This window comes from Gymnoscopelus braueri (genome assembly GCF_963280865.1).
Source record: "Gymnoscopelus braueri genome assembly, chromosome: 11".
In the NCBI taxonomy this organism is placed as follows: domain Eukaryota; kingdom Metazoa; phylum Chordata; class Actinopteri; order Myctophiformes; family Myctophidae; genus Gymnoscopelus; species Gymnoscopelus braueri.
The window spans coordinates 14,686,132-14,701,536 of NC_137613.1; the positions used below are offsets into that span (position 1 = coordinate 14,686,132).

General features: G+C 44.0%; 1 protein-coding gene across 1 annotated transcript; it reads right to left on the minus strand.

The window, feature by feature from the left end:
* Positions 1 to 830: 830 nt before the first annotated feature.
* On the minus strand, positions 831 to 14,835 carry LOC308095461 (protein NLRC3-like; the record flags this gene model as incomplete). The annotated part of the gene is made up of 11 exons (XM_080442519.1): positions 831 to 893; positions 3,706 to 3,751; positions 7,206 to 7,379; positions 7,473 to 7,646; positions 7,738 to 7,911; positions 8,003 to 8,176; positions 8,269 to 10,000; positions 10,231 to 10,473; positions 10,670 to 10,715; positions 13,682 to 13,755; positions 14,772 to 14,835. The coding sequence occupies 11 exons, from the start codon at positions 14,833 to 14,835 to the stop codon at positions 831 to 833; spliced, it is 2,964 nt and encodes a 987-aa protein (XP_080298645.1).
* Positions 14,836 to 15,405: the final 570 nt, after the last annotated feature.

Here is a 15,405-nt window from a genome sequence, read left to right on the forward strand (position 1 = left end):
TATTATTTTTTTGCAGGCGATGATTGACAGGGAAAATCCCTCAACAGTGACACCCGCTTGCAAAGATCTTTTTTTTTCATTGCAGTTGAAAAGGCTTTAGAAATCAAAGAGAAAAAAAACTGCCATGGATCACTGGAATGGATTTTTCGGTTAAAACATTTTAATACACGTTTTAAGGACCATGATAAATACTTTTAATGTGTTGTAAAACTGAATGTCATGAAAGCTTTAAGAGTAGTCGCTTATTTGGGCTAATTATTATTTAAACCAGTGGTTCTCAGACATTTTCATGTCATGTATTTGTCCCTAACCCCCCATCTGAAAATGCTTTGTGCCATATTTGTGTTCTTAGAATCTTCCAAATATTCCACATTTTATTTCAAGATTTTTTGAAAATAGCAGATCTACAAGCTCAAGCGTTCATGTGACCTAGTCACTTATTTTGGGCTTGTTTTCATAGACCTGGTTGCTTATTTCTTTCACACTTCTATGTGGGAGGCTATATGTAGGCTAGCTGGCTAACGTACAGTGAAAGCACGTCAGGTTGAATTCAGTACGCAGCCGGACGGACAGAAAATTCTAGGAAAATTCAGGGGACAAAAAGTGTAGAATCTGTCTCCCCCTCCAGTCCCAATGTCAGCCCACAATACTTATGTTGACTATGTATTTCACTTTAGCTCTCCCAATCACAATTCCCTAGAGCCACCACTGTGTGTGATATACAAACTAACATTACCATACATACAATCATTGTTTAGTTTATCACTGTCTTACATTCTATAACATCCGCAGTGAGTTTAGCAGGAGAGGGAGGGGCTTACATGCTCTGTCTAGCACGGCAGCAGCTGGCTCTGGTTCATAGTGTTGGCACTATAGGCAGCAGCATTTGCTTCCTACATTACAGAACACATTCCAGGACAACAGGACATTCAAAACAGAAATATTACCGGCTGAGAGTTTTGTGCTCATTCTCTGTGGTATACGGCTTGTTGCTCTCCAACAAGGAGTGTTTGTTACTTTGATGTTAAATAACGAGGCAATATACACATTTATATATAAAATATATCCTCCGCAGTATCACTACTCTAAACTAATTTAAGATGTACAAGAAACCCTCTGTTTCTTGTACATCCTCCGACTGTTCTTGGTATGGACATTAAGTTTGTTAACTTGTTTGTGAGGCTCCTCTGTCTATCTCTCCTCACCACAGCTCTCACTCTGTAAAATACAGAGCGTGTGTGAGGAGGGGGAGGGAGCGGTCACAGCTGACTCTCTTAAAGAGACAGGTAGACTGGCTGCTTTGCGAGTACAAAAGCCTTGATGGTCACATTATTATTGCGTCTTCAATATCGGTGAATATAATCGGGTTTATTTTGAGATCGGTTCGATACGGCATTTTACGGCCGATATCGTCCAATTTTGATACGTTACCGATATAATTGAGCATCAATAGTTTACAGACAGCTTCTATATCTATTCACCTTATTAGTGGCCCTTCTCTGGGCGGCACCATTGCCCTTTTCTCTTTCTGAGTTCTCACTTCACCTAAGATAGCAATGCACCAACAATGTACCCGACCACTCCCCACTTTAAGACCAGCACACCCATGGGTGCTCAGATGGGTGAATTGCATGTTGTACTCTGGCCATGAAACTACATCAGGTGTAAACTAACAATGAAAGAGGCCTTTTCAAGTTGCTTGATTCAATATCTAGATATTTATATTAATTTCAGCAAATGCCCTCAATGTAAATGTAATCATACATCCCTGCTTCTCACGATTGATATTGTCCTACTAATGAATATGTCGACCCTAATGTTTGGATTAGGTATTTTTGGTGGTGGTGGGTAAGACCTCCTAACTAAAAAGGTTGTTCCACGTGTTCTGATGTTTTGTATTTGTTTATGATACGTTTATTGTGTTATTTTTTAATTGAATACCTAGGACCACAATGGAAACAAGTTCCCTGGACTCTTTTGTGTTATCCTTTGAGACTAAATGTCTGACTTTACCTCATGCTGTTTTTCATTTTCTGTCAAATAAAGTATTCAATCAATCAAACAATCAATCAATCAATCAATCAATGAATGGTTCATTCATAGTTTAGCAGGAATACCTTGTTAGGTTTGTTTCCTCTTGTTCCTCTGGTCTGTCTTCTGGTTCTTGTCTCTCTGGTCTGTCTTCTGGTTCTTGTCTCTCTGGTCTGTCTTCTGGTTCTTGTCTCTCTGGTCTGTCTTCTGGTTCTTGTCTCTCTGGTCTGTCTTCTGGTTCTTGTCTCTCTGGTCCGTCTTCTGGTTCTTGTCTCTCTGGTCTGTCTTCTGGTTCTTGTGTCTCTGGTCTGTCTTCTGGTTCTTGTGTCTCTGGTCTGTCTTCTGGTTCTTGTGTCTCTGGTCTGTCTTCTGGTTCTTGTGTCTCTGGTCTGTCTTCTGGTTCTTGTGTCTCTGGTCTGTCTTCTGGTTCTTGTCTCTCTGGTCTGTCTTCTGGTTCTTGTGTCTCTGGTCTGTCTTCTGGTTCTTGTTCCTCTGGTCGTCTTCTGGTTCTTGTGTCTCTTGTCTGTCTTTTGGTTCTTGTTCCTCTGGTCTGTCTTCTGGTTCTTGTGTCTTTGGTCTGTCTTTTGGTTCTTGTGTCTCTGGTCTGTCTTCTGGTTCTTGTTCCTCTGTCGTCTCTGGTTCTAGGATGAAACATACTGACACTGAGTTCTACAACTTACATGGAAGCAGGACAGTAATGAAATACACCTTACATCTACATAGTACATTAATAGGAACTCAGGTGCACTTGGAATCGTAACCCGACCCCAGCTTTCAGGAGGACCAGAATGTTGCCTGGTTCACACCAGAGTTCAAATGAGATTTCAGATCAGTGGAAACAAACTGGTGAAACATCCGGGATCAGAATTCAACCCCCCCCCTCCCCCAATTATACACAGCAAAAAACTAGTTAGATGGACATACATGTAGTAGGAGGAACAACTTCCACTCAACATATTGCTGCTATGCTCAGGCACCTTAGTTTTTTATTATCTCAGGTACTTTGTAAATATGTAGATAACTTGTCTGGCCTTCTGTTGCTCTCTTGTTTTGATCTCCTTCCCACTTGCCCCCCACCCCTCTTCTTCTCCCCCCCCCCTCTTCTTTCTATGGAAATTAACGTTGCGATGGGAACGATGTACAAAAACAAATTTCACCCACTTCTTTACCTTGTAAACCTGTGATGTGACAATAAAACTGATTCTGATTCTGATTCTGATTCTGATTCTGATTCTGATATGGCGACAGCAAGGATGACCACAGTAGCCAATGAGGGATCTACGTTTATATATCCATGGGCCACAGTAGCCAATGAGGGATCTACATTTATATATCCATGAACCACAGTGGCCAATGAGGGATCTACGTTTATATATCCATGGACCACAGTAGCCAATGAGGGATCTACGTTTATATATCCATGAACCACAGTAGCCAATGAGGATCTATTGTTAATCCTTATAACAACCTGACAACCTGCAGGGCAGACAGAATCAACTGGTGACAACTGTACATAGAGAGAGAGAGAGAGAGAGAGAGAGAGAGAGAGAGAGAGAGAGAGAGAGAGAGAGAGGGGGGGGGGGAGAGAAGAGAAGAGAAGAGAAGAGAAGAGACGAGAAGAGACGAGAAGAGACGAGAAGAGACGAGAAGAGCGTATTCCTCCATTCTACTTACAGGATTCTGTTTGCTGTGTTTGGGTCCAATATGAGAGGATGGAAATCTGATGAGGAAATAAGACAGGAAACATAGAGTGAGAGAGAGAGAGAGAGAGAGAGAGAGAGAGAGAGAGACAGACAGACAGACAGACAGACAGACAGACAGACAGACAGACAGACAGACAGACAGACAGACAGACAGACAGACAGACAGACAGACAGACATTGATCTGCTACTTTTGTGTGAAACTGTAGTATGACAAAGTAAGTATTAATTTCCCCAAAAAACTACTAAAAAGTATAAAGGACATTTAAAGGTTCTTCCTGAAAGTGACAATATGAGACAACAAACCAACATAAACAATAAATGCCTCCATTAAGTTTCTCTTACACCAAGGGTTCCCAAACCTTTCAGGCTGCGACCCCCCAAAATAATCATAATTGAACTGGGGACCCCCCACCCTGAGAAGCACTTGGAATTGTAGGAGTTGAGGCGTTACATTTAGTTTGACTCGGTTCCACAAATAACCGAACTACAAGCTTTGTGAGCTTGTAGATCGGCTATTTTCACAATGTTTGCCCCTTTCTTACGTAATATTTGTTAATTTGGCCAATTTGGTTTAAAAAAGGTCTTAAAAGTCCAATGTGCAGACACGCTGTATACATTTATACTGTATGTTGTTTTTTTTTACTGTTGAGTGAGAAAACAATGTTGTGGCGCCGTCGCCTGTTTAATTAAAAGACACTTGGTTCCCCTATGATTCGGTCCAGTCGCCCCACCGCTCAGACTGAGTGACCACTGCGAGGTGGGGCCTTTCTGTGTGGAGTTTGCATTTTCTCCCCGTGTCTCCTAGGGTAAGTACCCTCACAAAAAAACATGCAGTAATCCTGTTCTCTATACTGCCTCCCCGGGGCGCCTGATGGAGGGGAAACGAACTGGTTGGAATAATGTGTTCCTTCCGCGCGCTACGTCCTACCGGGGAAACTCCCCCCTGTCAGGTGATAAGAAGCGGCTTGCTAACTCCTCATGCACTGAAGGAGTTCAGTTATGGGCTCTCCCTAGGCTGGCAGAGGGAGAGTAGCGCCCATGATTACATAGGCCAGGGCTATTCAATTACATTGTTCAGGGGGCCACATTGTCAGAAACCCCAAGGGGCCGGGGGCAGGACCCCCCAGCAAGCTATTAATCCAATTGGATTGGGCGGCACCAAAGTTGTTCTGGAAGACCATACGGCACCTCAGGAGGGGAAAGCGGGGAACCATCCAAGCTGTATACAGCAAGGATGGGGCTCTGCTGACTGCAAGTGAGGAAGTCCTAGGGAGGTGGAAGGAACACTTTGAGGAACTCCTAAACCCAATGACATCAGACCCACCCTCCCTGACAGGAGCAGAGCCTGAGGATGATAGGGGATCGGCATCAATCTCCCGGAAGGAAGTCACTGAGGTAGCTAAACAACTCCACAGTGGCAAAGCTCCGGGGGTTGATGAGATTCGTCCAGAAATGCTGAAGGCGGGGCTGTCTTGGTTGATACGTCTTTTAAACATGGCGTGGAAGTCTGGGACAGTGCCAACTTGGGAGTGGCAGACTGGGGTGGTGGTCCCACTTAAAAAAAAAAGAGGGTGTGTGCCAATTACAGAGGTATCACATTACTCAGCCTCCCTGGGAAAGTTTACGCCAAGGTACTGGAAAGGAGGGTCCGGCCGATAGTCGAACCTCAGATTCAAGAGAAGCAATGTGGTTTCCGTCCTGGTCGTGGAACAACTGACCAACTCTTTTCTCTCCTATCCTGGAGAGGGCCAGGGAGTATGCATATCCGGTCTACATGTGATTTGTGGATTTGGAGAAAGCATATGACAGGTCCCTCGGGAGGTTCTGTGGGAGGTGCTGCAGGAATATGGGGTGAGGGGGACCTTGTTGAGGGCCAATCAATCTCTGTACGCCCAAAGCGAGAGCTGTGGTCCCCGCCAAATGCTCGATTCTCAGTTGAGGTATGGGTTTGTATTGAAAATTTGACATATTTTTTCCATGTGTTTTGTAAATGGGAAATGACAGGGTGCGCTTGAGCTTGGGGAGACTTTTTTGTGGATAAACAGGTAAGAGGTGGAAGAGGGGAAAGAGCCAATTGTTCAATCTGACACCAGGGCGGTGCTCTTTCAGGGGGTGAGCACAATGAGCCAGGTGTCTTGTGCTAAAGGCGTAGTGATAGAACAATAATTTGGGAAGTCCCAAAGTTTCCTAGCATCTTAGCACGTTTCCCATTCCATAAGAACTTTGTACAGATTCTATCAAACAGCTTGAAGTACTTCTAGGGATGTTGATAGGGAGAGACTGGAGAAGATAATTTAACTTAGGCACACAGTTCATCTTCAACACATTAACTTTGCCCCACAAGGATAAAAACAGTGTGGACCACCTATCAGTATCCAAGGAAATCTTCTTTAATAGAGGATTGAAATTTCTCTCCACTATCTCATTCATTTTACTGGGAAAGAGAATGCCTACTTCAGCCCCTCTCGAGGCCATTGAAATGACCCCTCCTGAAATAAAGATCTAGGGCAATAGGAAGTCAACGCCAGGGCCTCCGATTTCGCCCATTTCACTTTATAGCCCGATAGTTTTGAGAAGGAGTCAATCGTTTTAAATATTGCTGGGATAGAAGTGGCAGGCTCGGACACTGTCAACAAAATATAGTCCGCATACAACATGGTCTTGTGTTCATAATCCCCAATCCTAACCCCAGCAAAACTAGTATTTTGGCCTAAGGCTGCTGCTAACGGCTCTAGAGCGAGACAGAAAAGGGCTGGAGACAGTCCGGAACCCCGGCGTGTCCCTCTACCCAGTGTGAAGTATGAGGAGATGATTCCATTCTTCTGTACCGCAGCCTCAGGTTTATCATACAAGACCTCTAGCCATCTAATAAAATTTGGACCGAATCCAAATGTATGGGCCACGGAAAGGCCGAACCGCAACTCCAAAATGGATGTTTAAACTGTTACAACCTTACCCATTTACAGGGGATTCTTGTGAATGAAAACACATTACACTTATAGTGATTATCATCTTCATTCACAGTAGGAAGTGAATGAATGAATGTCACAATGTTGCTGTGTATGTGAGCTGTTCATCTACATAGATGGATGTGTGATACTTGATTTTTTAAATGAATGAAACATAATTCACACTTACACTTGTCGGGGCGCAAAGGGTGCAGCCTGCACTCGCCACAATGTTCGACTCTAGGGGGGTGGAGGAGATACAAAGTAAATGTCTGCATATTCCATTCAATAATAGAAACAACTAGAAAATGTGCTCCTCGGAGCACAGGTCTCCGCCAGTACTGTTCCTGATTAATCCTGTCTTATTTATATTACATATTGTCACGTGTCACTTGACCAATGTTAGCTTGGCTGATGGAAGCTCAAGTGCGTCACCTATTTATAGGTTTTCATTTGCATTGTTGCTTATATATATGCAGATGCACCAGCTGAAATTGGTTGAAAAGGTTAAGGAATACTGACCTGACGGTCTCCAGTTTACAGTCTGGACTCCCCAGTCCACCAGAGAGCTCTTTGACTCCCACATCCTGTAGATCGTTGTTGCTGAGGTCCAATTCCCTCAGGATGGAGGACTTGGAACTGATAGCAGATGATAACGCCTCACAGCATTTCTTTGATAGCTTACAGCCACTCAGGCTGAAGAGAAACAAGTTATAAAATCATATATTTAATATATATATATGCACGTGCACCAGCTGAAATTGGTTGAAAAGGTTAAGGAATACTGACTTGACGGTCTCCAGTTTACAGTCTGGACTCCCCAGTCCACCAGAGAGCTCTTTGACTCCCACATCCTGTAGATCGTTGTTGCTGAGGTCCAATTCCCTCAGGCTGGAGGACTTGGAACTGATAGCAGATGATAACGCCTCACAGCATTTCTCTGATAGGTTACAGCCACTCAGGCTGAAGAGAAACAAGTTATAAAATCATATATTTAATATATATATGCACGTGCACCAGCTGAAATTGGTTGAAAAGGTTAAGGAATACTGACTTGACGGTCTCCAGTTTACAGTCTGGACTCCCAAGTCCACCAGAGAGCTCTTTGACTCCCACATCCTGTAGATCGTTGTTGCTGAGGTCCAATTCCCTCAGGCTGGAGGACTTGGAACTGATAGCAGATGATAACGCCTCACAGCATTTCTCTGATAGGTTACAGCCACTCAGGCTGAAGAGAAACAAGTTATAAAATCATATATTTAATATATATATGCACGTGCACCAGCTGAAATTGGTTGAAAAGGTTAAGGAATACTGACTTGACGGTCTTCAGTTTACAGTCTGGACTCCCAAGTCCACCAGAGAGCTCTTTGACTCCCACATCCTGTAGATCGTTGTTGCTGAGGTCCAATTCCCTCAGGCTGGAGGACTTGGAACTGATAGCAGATGATAACGCCTCACAGCATTTCTCTGATAGGTTACAGCCACTGAGCCTTTTAAAAAAGTTATAAAATCATATATTTAATATCATGTAATATAAAGATGACCTTTTATGTTAAATGTATCAAGTTATCAGTTCACCTACAGAGCTCTATTTGAGGCTTTGACCACTGGCAGCAGCATCAGAAGAGCCTCCTCTGAAGCTTGGTATTTCTTCAAGTCAAACACCTCCAGCTCCTTGTCTGATGACAGCAACACGAAGACCAGAGCTGACCACTGAGCAGGAGAGAGTTTGTCTTTGGAAATACTTCCTGATCTCAGGTATTGCTGGATCTCTTCCTCTAAAGAATGATCATTCAGCTCATTCAGACAGTGGAACAGATTGATGCTTCTCTCTGCAGAAGGATTCTTCCTGATCATCTTCTTGATGTACTTGACAGTTTCCTCATTGGTCTGTGACCTACTTCCTGTCTGCTTCAACAGTCTTTTCAAGCGAGGCTGATTGGTCTCCACTGAGAGGCCCAGCAGGAAACGAAGGAACAAGTCCCAGTGTCCATTTGGACTTTCTAAGGCCTTGTGTACAGCACTCTGGTAGAGATGAGTCAACTTTCTAAACTTCATCAATTTGAAGGTTGACAGTAGGTTGACACCCCGGCTGACACATCTGCTATAGACATGGAGAGCAGCCAGAAACTCTTGAACACTCAGATGGACAAAGCAGAACACTGTGTCTCCGAGCATCCCGCGGTCCTTTTTAAAGATCTGTGTGAACACTCCTGAGTACCGTGCAGCATTTCGGTCTATGCCACACTCTTTCAGGTCTTTTTCATAGAAGATCACGTTGCCTTTCTTCAGCTGTTTAAAAGCCAGTTTCCCCAGAGACAAAATGGCCTGTTCTGGATTTGAATCGTGTTTGGAATGAAGTTCCATGAAGTGGATGTACACCTCAGTCTGGGTCTTTGGCAGCGGGCCTTTCTCCTCTGTTCTCGACATGTCCTCCATAACGTCAGCAGTGATCCAACAGAAGACTGGGATGTGACACATGATGTGGAGGCTTCGTGATGTCTGGATGTGTGAGATGATTCTGGCCTGGTTCTCATCACCACTGAATCTCTTCTTGAAGAACTCCTCCTTCTGGGGGTCAGTGAACCCTCTCACCTCTGTCACCCTGTCGAAATAATCAGAAGGGATCAGACCAGCTGCTGCAGGTCGTGTGGTTAGCCAGATGCAAGCAGTAGGAAGCAGGTTTCCATTGATAAGGTTTGTCACCAGTACACCCACTGAGGTTTCCTTTGTGACATCAGTGCAGATCTTAGTGTTGCGGAAGTCTAGGGCAATCCGACACTCATCAAGGCCATCAAAGATGAACGCAACTTTGTACTTGGCGAAGCTGCAGATTACTGATTCCTTGATTTCACCAAAAAATGTAGTAAGAAGTCCCACCAAGCTGTAATTCGTCTCCATCTCCAAATTCAGCATTCGGAAAGTGAATGGAAACAGGAAGTCGATTTCCTGGTTGGATGTGCCTTTTGCCCAGTCCTGAGCGTACTTCTGAGTTAGGACTGTTTTTCCGATGCCAGCCACTCCCTTCATCATCACTTTTCTGATTGGGTCATTTTCTCCAGATAAAGGTTGAAAAATGTCTGTGAATTTGATTTGTGTTTCTTTCGTGGGTGGTTTCCTGGACAATTTTTCAATCTGTCTGACTTCATGTTCATTGTTGACCTCTCCACTCCCTCCCTGTGTGATGTAAACCTCTGTGAAGATCTGATTCAGTTGTGTTTTCTTTTCTTGACTTGTGATCCACTCAAACAGACAATGGAACTTCTGTGTCAGATTAGACATCAATTGTTGTTTACAGGCAGCAGCAAGACTTTCTAAAATGACCAAAGAACAGAGGACATCAGTGAGTGCATATTATGGTAAATGTGGTCCTCATTGAGAGGCCTTTGTAATGATATGGTTGGTTCTATGGTTGTTGCTGAGCTCTAATAAATTGTGTGATGCAATTGAGGAGCTTAATTTCTCATAATATGTTAATGCTTTGGGGAAGTTGGTATAACATATACTACTAATAATATTAATTTAGCAGTACATAAGGTCCTACCTGGCCTCTCCGACAGGTCTGGTTGGTGTCGTTTAAGGGCATTGTAAAATGCTGCTTGGATGGCTCTTCCCCCTTGATCGAGCATCGCTGTGTACAGTTTACGCATTTGATTCATGCTTGTCTTCTCAGCTTGAATCCCAGCATAAAGCTCAGGATGGATCATGGTTCCTAGACTGTCCACTATAGGCATGACTGTGGTGACATTTTGAATCAACTGTGCCCTCTGCTGGATCACAAAATGTGCTGTTTGCAAGAGAAAAAGAGAGTGGTTGAGATAAATGTATCACAGAGTTCATTAAGTGAATGCAAAATAAAGCTCTCTGCATCTGTACATACCCACAAGAATAGTGGTGGAATAACTGGTAGATTCATAGTTTGGGAATATGGTATTGAGTATGTACATCCTGGTAAACAGAAGGTAGCACCAGAAAAAGCTCACCTTTTTCTGCATCCGTCTTTTCTGAAGTCAAGCCGTCACCAGCACCCTGTTGTACACGGTCATGTTATTTTAATCATATCATGCCTGAGTGCTATTGTTCAACATTACGTCTTGTACTTAGCAATAACCACCCCATTGCATCAACATATGCAATGGGGTGGTATATGCAATGCAATATTTCATTGGGCATTAGGCCTTAAGCTTAATTTATACTTCAGGGTAAACAGTAAATTGTAAACACATCATTCAACCGGTTTCAAACGTCAAAATGGTAATACATATGCAAAACTATTGTCAAATATTTCAGTAGAATTGAATGACAACTTGTGGAGACTGGAGACATATGTGAGCAGGCCTGGTGTTTCGGGCATCAACTCGCGAGATGAGAAACGGTAGAAACTAAGCAAAATAACTTTTTTTTTTTTTTGGCTGATTTTCGTTTTTTTCCATATTAACACAGTTCGAATGTCGAGCAAGCTTTCAATCCCAACAGATATCCGTTTTAACGTCATTAAATGGTTAAATTTGTATAGTAAAGTAGGCTCCTATTCTGCTAGTCTGTGTGCCTGTTTGTGAGTCCTGTGGGCGGAGAGTTTGGTAGAGAGTTGCTAACCCGAGAGGTTTCGATTGGTCATAGCTAGGCATTGTACTCCGGTTACAAGCCTAATCCCCGCCCATCAGTTTCGCTCCTCTCTGTGGTGGTGTAAAGTTACTAAGTACATTTACTCAAGTACTGTACTTAAGTACAATTTTGAGGTATTTTACTTTACTGGAGTAATATCCACTGGGTGAATATTCAACCTGAGGCTGAAACTAACTTCACCACGGTGGACCCTAGTCCAGAGCGTTAGTGAGTTCCCTCTAACGCCCTGGAAGACTCAAGAGTAGTGAAAATAAACAAAACCATTTCGCTACTCACTGAAACAAAGGCTGTTTTGTGTTGTTGAAAGTCTATTCTCGGAGGTGGGAAGCCTCTCAGCACCCCAGCTACTCTGTAAAATACACTTTTTGGGCAGAAAATGTCCGCAAGACGGAAATTATTTTTATTTACTCCACAGTGCCCTCTACAGATTTGGTTAATGGTAAGTTCAAATTGTCCAGATCTGTAGAGGGCGCAGTGGAGTAAATAAAAATAATCTCACTTTTTCGGGACAGAATCTAGTTGTATAAACAATATAAGATTGTAGCGAACACAGCAGCTAGGTGAGGTCAGCCCCAGCTAAACAACAGGCCGCTCGACGTTCGTATGGAAGTATTTCACTGAAGATGTGGCCAAAACAACAGTGGAGTAACGAGGCTAGGAGCTTTAGCATTGTTAGCTCGTCGCCAAGCGTCATGGCAGAACGTACACCTGGTGTTTGCATTTCTCCATTTACAACTCGTACATCTACATAAACGTTCAGATTTCAAATATAAAGTTCTTATCTTATCTCATGACCACGGGTGTTATAATTATGTACGGGCCCTCATAAGTACCCGTATCTTCCGTATTGTTAAATAAAAAGCATTTTGATCCGATTGATGGCCATCTCCGTTTTTTTTTTCAACTACGCGGCCGTATCGGTTGGGGGGGGTATTGCACTCCTGATACCTTATAACTCTATGAGAAGATGGCCGCCGATCGGATTAAATGCTTTTTATTGAACAATATGGAAGATACGGGTACTTAGACCCACCCGAAGTGAATGGTAACATCCGTTGTCATGAGGTAAGGACTTTATATTTGAAATCTGAACGTTTCTGTAGATGTACGGGTTGTAAATGGAGAGTGCAAACACCAGGTTGGAGTTAATCCAGGACCTAGCTTGTGCGTGTCTTTATCATTAGTAGGTAAACCTCGACTATAGTCGACTACCAGTGGGTCAAATTTAGTGGTGGAAGAAGCACTTGGTGGTAGCAACACCACAATATAGAAAGTAAAAGGCCTGTGCTCAAAATGTTACGTTCAAGCAAAGTAAAAGTACAAAAGTATTGGCATCGAAATATACTTAAAGTACCTAAAGTAAAAGTACTCAAATGTTTGAAAATAGCTGATCTACAAGCTCACAACACGTTGCAATGCGCATTGTGAGCTTGTAGAGCGGCTATTTTCAAATAGCCTATGTATAAAATACCTAAAAAAATGTACTTAAGTACAGTACTTGAGTAAATGTACTTAGTTGCTTTCCACAGTAAAAATCCGAAAATGGGGGAGTGGTTAGAGGAGTGGCTAGGTTGAATAAATTACCCATTGTTCACGCCCATTACCTGGAGCTGAGAGGTGCTAGAAAGTGGAAATTCTTTACAAGGGATTATCTCAGTTTAGACTATTAAAGATGACAAGATTCAAATGATCACATCTTCTTCAAATGTGTTCCAATTTCAATGAATGATACATCATATGAAAGCTTATATTCTGTACTTCAACAATCTGTAATAAAATGAAAAATGAAAAATGCCCCCTTGCTGCCTAAAGCACTGTACCCGCTCACATATAAGTAAATTAATATTGCATATTTTGAAATTGACATATAGGCTGACTATAGGTTGACCTTTGACCATAGGTTGCAGTGAGGCAAATTTTGTCATGTTAGGCTACTATTGACGAAAAGTTATGAAAGGTCATACTAAGAAACCACACACCTTTTTTCCAATGATGTCCGCACTTTATCTAATGAATTGAACATGATTGTATAGCATGTGGAAACATTGGCACTCAAATGCAGCTAATTTTGAGATTATGTTACAGCTGTTTGATGTGATGTATATTTTTATCGCACATTGATTATTGTTTAACAAACTGGTATTTTACAGGTGTGACGATTCATGTGTATTTCTGTTCTGTTTTCCTTTTGAAATGTAATGTACTCTTGTGTTGCTTGTTTTGATGTGTTTTTGTGGGGATTGTGGATGAAAATGAGCTATAAGTCCGGTGTATTTACATTACATTACTGTTCATACAGCGTCCGTCTAAACAAACAAATAAAGTAAAGCTGTGAATAAAGAAGACAACAGTAAACAGATGTACTGTACCTGGGTCTGTGGAGCTGCCACTGATGCTGAAGGTGACTGGTCCTCCATTCTGGGCTTTACAAATGACACAGTACCTGCACAATAACACCATGTCACAGTTAAGTTAACTCTTAGTGAAGAAAAACTAAACCAAAAAACAACATTTCACGAGTACAGACCACGCCTTCAAACCAAACATTGTTTAACGTTCTTTATTTAGAAAAGAAGGAGATGGACCTGTCAGGAAGGAAATTTGTTATGCATGGTTTAGATGATGGAGGGAAGGAAGGGAAGGGAAGGAGGGTAGGGAGGAAGGAAGGGAGGCTTTAGGGGTGAGGATGTGGGAGTGGAGATGAAGGGGGCGATGATGTGTAGACAGGGAAGTGATGATGAAGGGGGTGAGGATGGAGGAGTGAAGACAAGGGGTACGAATTATCTAGTGAGGAGGGTAAGTGAAGGATGTAAGGTGTGAGGATGGTGAGAGGATGACTAGTGTGAGGTGAGCTGAAGGGAGTGAGAACAGAGGAAGGGGAGGTGAGGATGAAGGGGCATGCAAAGCCTGGATAAGGGGGCGCAAATGAGTGTGTGGGACGAAGGGCGTCGTAGCCCTGGGGAGGGATGAAGGACGGGGCCCAGTGAGGGCGCGGCCCTGGGGGAGGGAAGGGCGAAGCCCTGAAGGGGGAGGAAGGGCGTAGCCCTGATGGGGGAGGAAGGGCGTAGCCCTGATGGGGGGAGGGAGGGCGTAGCCCTGATGGGGGGAGGAAGGGCGCGCGAAGCCCTGAGGGGGGAGGCATAACCATGTGGCTCCAGGGGGGGTGGAGACCTGAGTATTTGGCTTAGGGTCTGAGGAGATAAGCGTGTGATCTGAGGAAGCACCATCACTCGAGACCCCAAAAAGAGAAAGCATAATTAGTCATTAATTAGAACATTTACTGGACCATGGATATGTGGGCGTTCTTAAGGTCTTCGACATTGGTTCTAATGTAAGTATGGTATGCTTGGGATGCTTGGGATGTCCAACGCCCTAGGAGTTGGACGGTGTGGTCGGTGATGCCTCTTCTAGAGGCAGAAGAAGCAGCACCGATTCGGAACGAATGGCCGGAGAAATTACCTGCGGGATATCCGGCCTTGGTCAGAACTTGACGGAGGTGGTAGCCCTGGTGGATGGTTTGCATTATTAGAGGACAAAACGGGCTCACCTGATAAACGTGTGTTTCGGGCGGGCGTTGCAGTGTCTGCTCTGCTGCTGTCGTATCTGCTGCTAGAAGGAACCCGTGCCGGCTGTGTGACGTCATGATAGCGCGCCTGTGAAGGACCCGCTGGAGAAGAGGAAACTCTCGCTGCTGTGGTGTAGAGTTTGAAGAGTTGTCCTTTGTTTGAGGTGCTGGAAAATGCGACGCTCTTCTCTCTTAACGCTTTATTCAGTGATAGAGGAGGAGAAGGGGGGAGGGGAGAGTGCTGAGCGATGGTATGGTCAACACGATGTCTGTCTGGAGACCTCCCCCGACGAGACCGGGCTGGGGAGGGAGAAGCGTCCTGGCGTCGGTGGGTGGAATGGTGGCGTGGAGGAGGAGGACGATGAGGAGGATGATCACGACCCGACCCGTGCTGGGCGACCGGGTTCTCCCCCTGACGTCGGGGGGTGGAATGGTGGCGTTGGTGTGGAGGAGGAGGAGGAGGAAGATGGTGGGGTGGAACGGGAAGAGCGCGGCCCAACCGGGACCGCTCGCTGGTCCGGGAGCTCC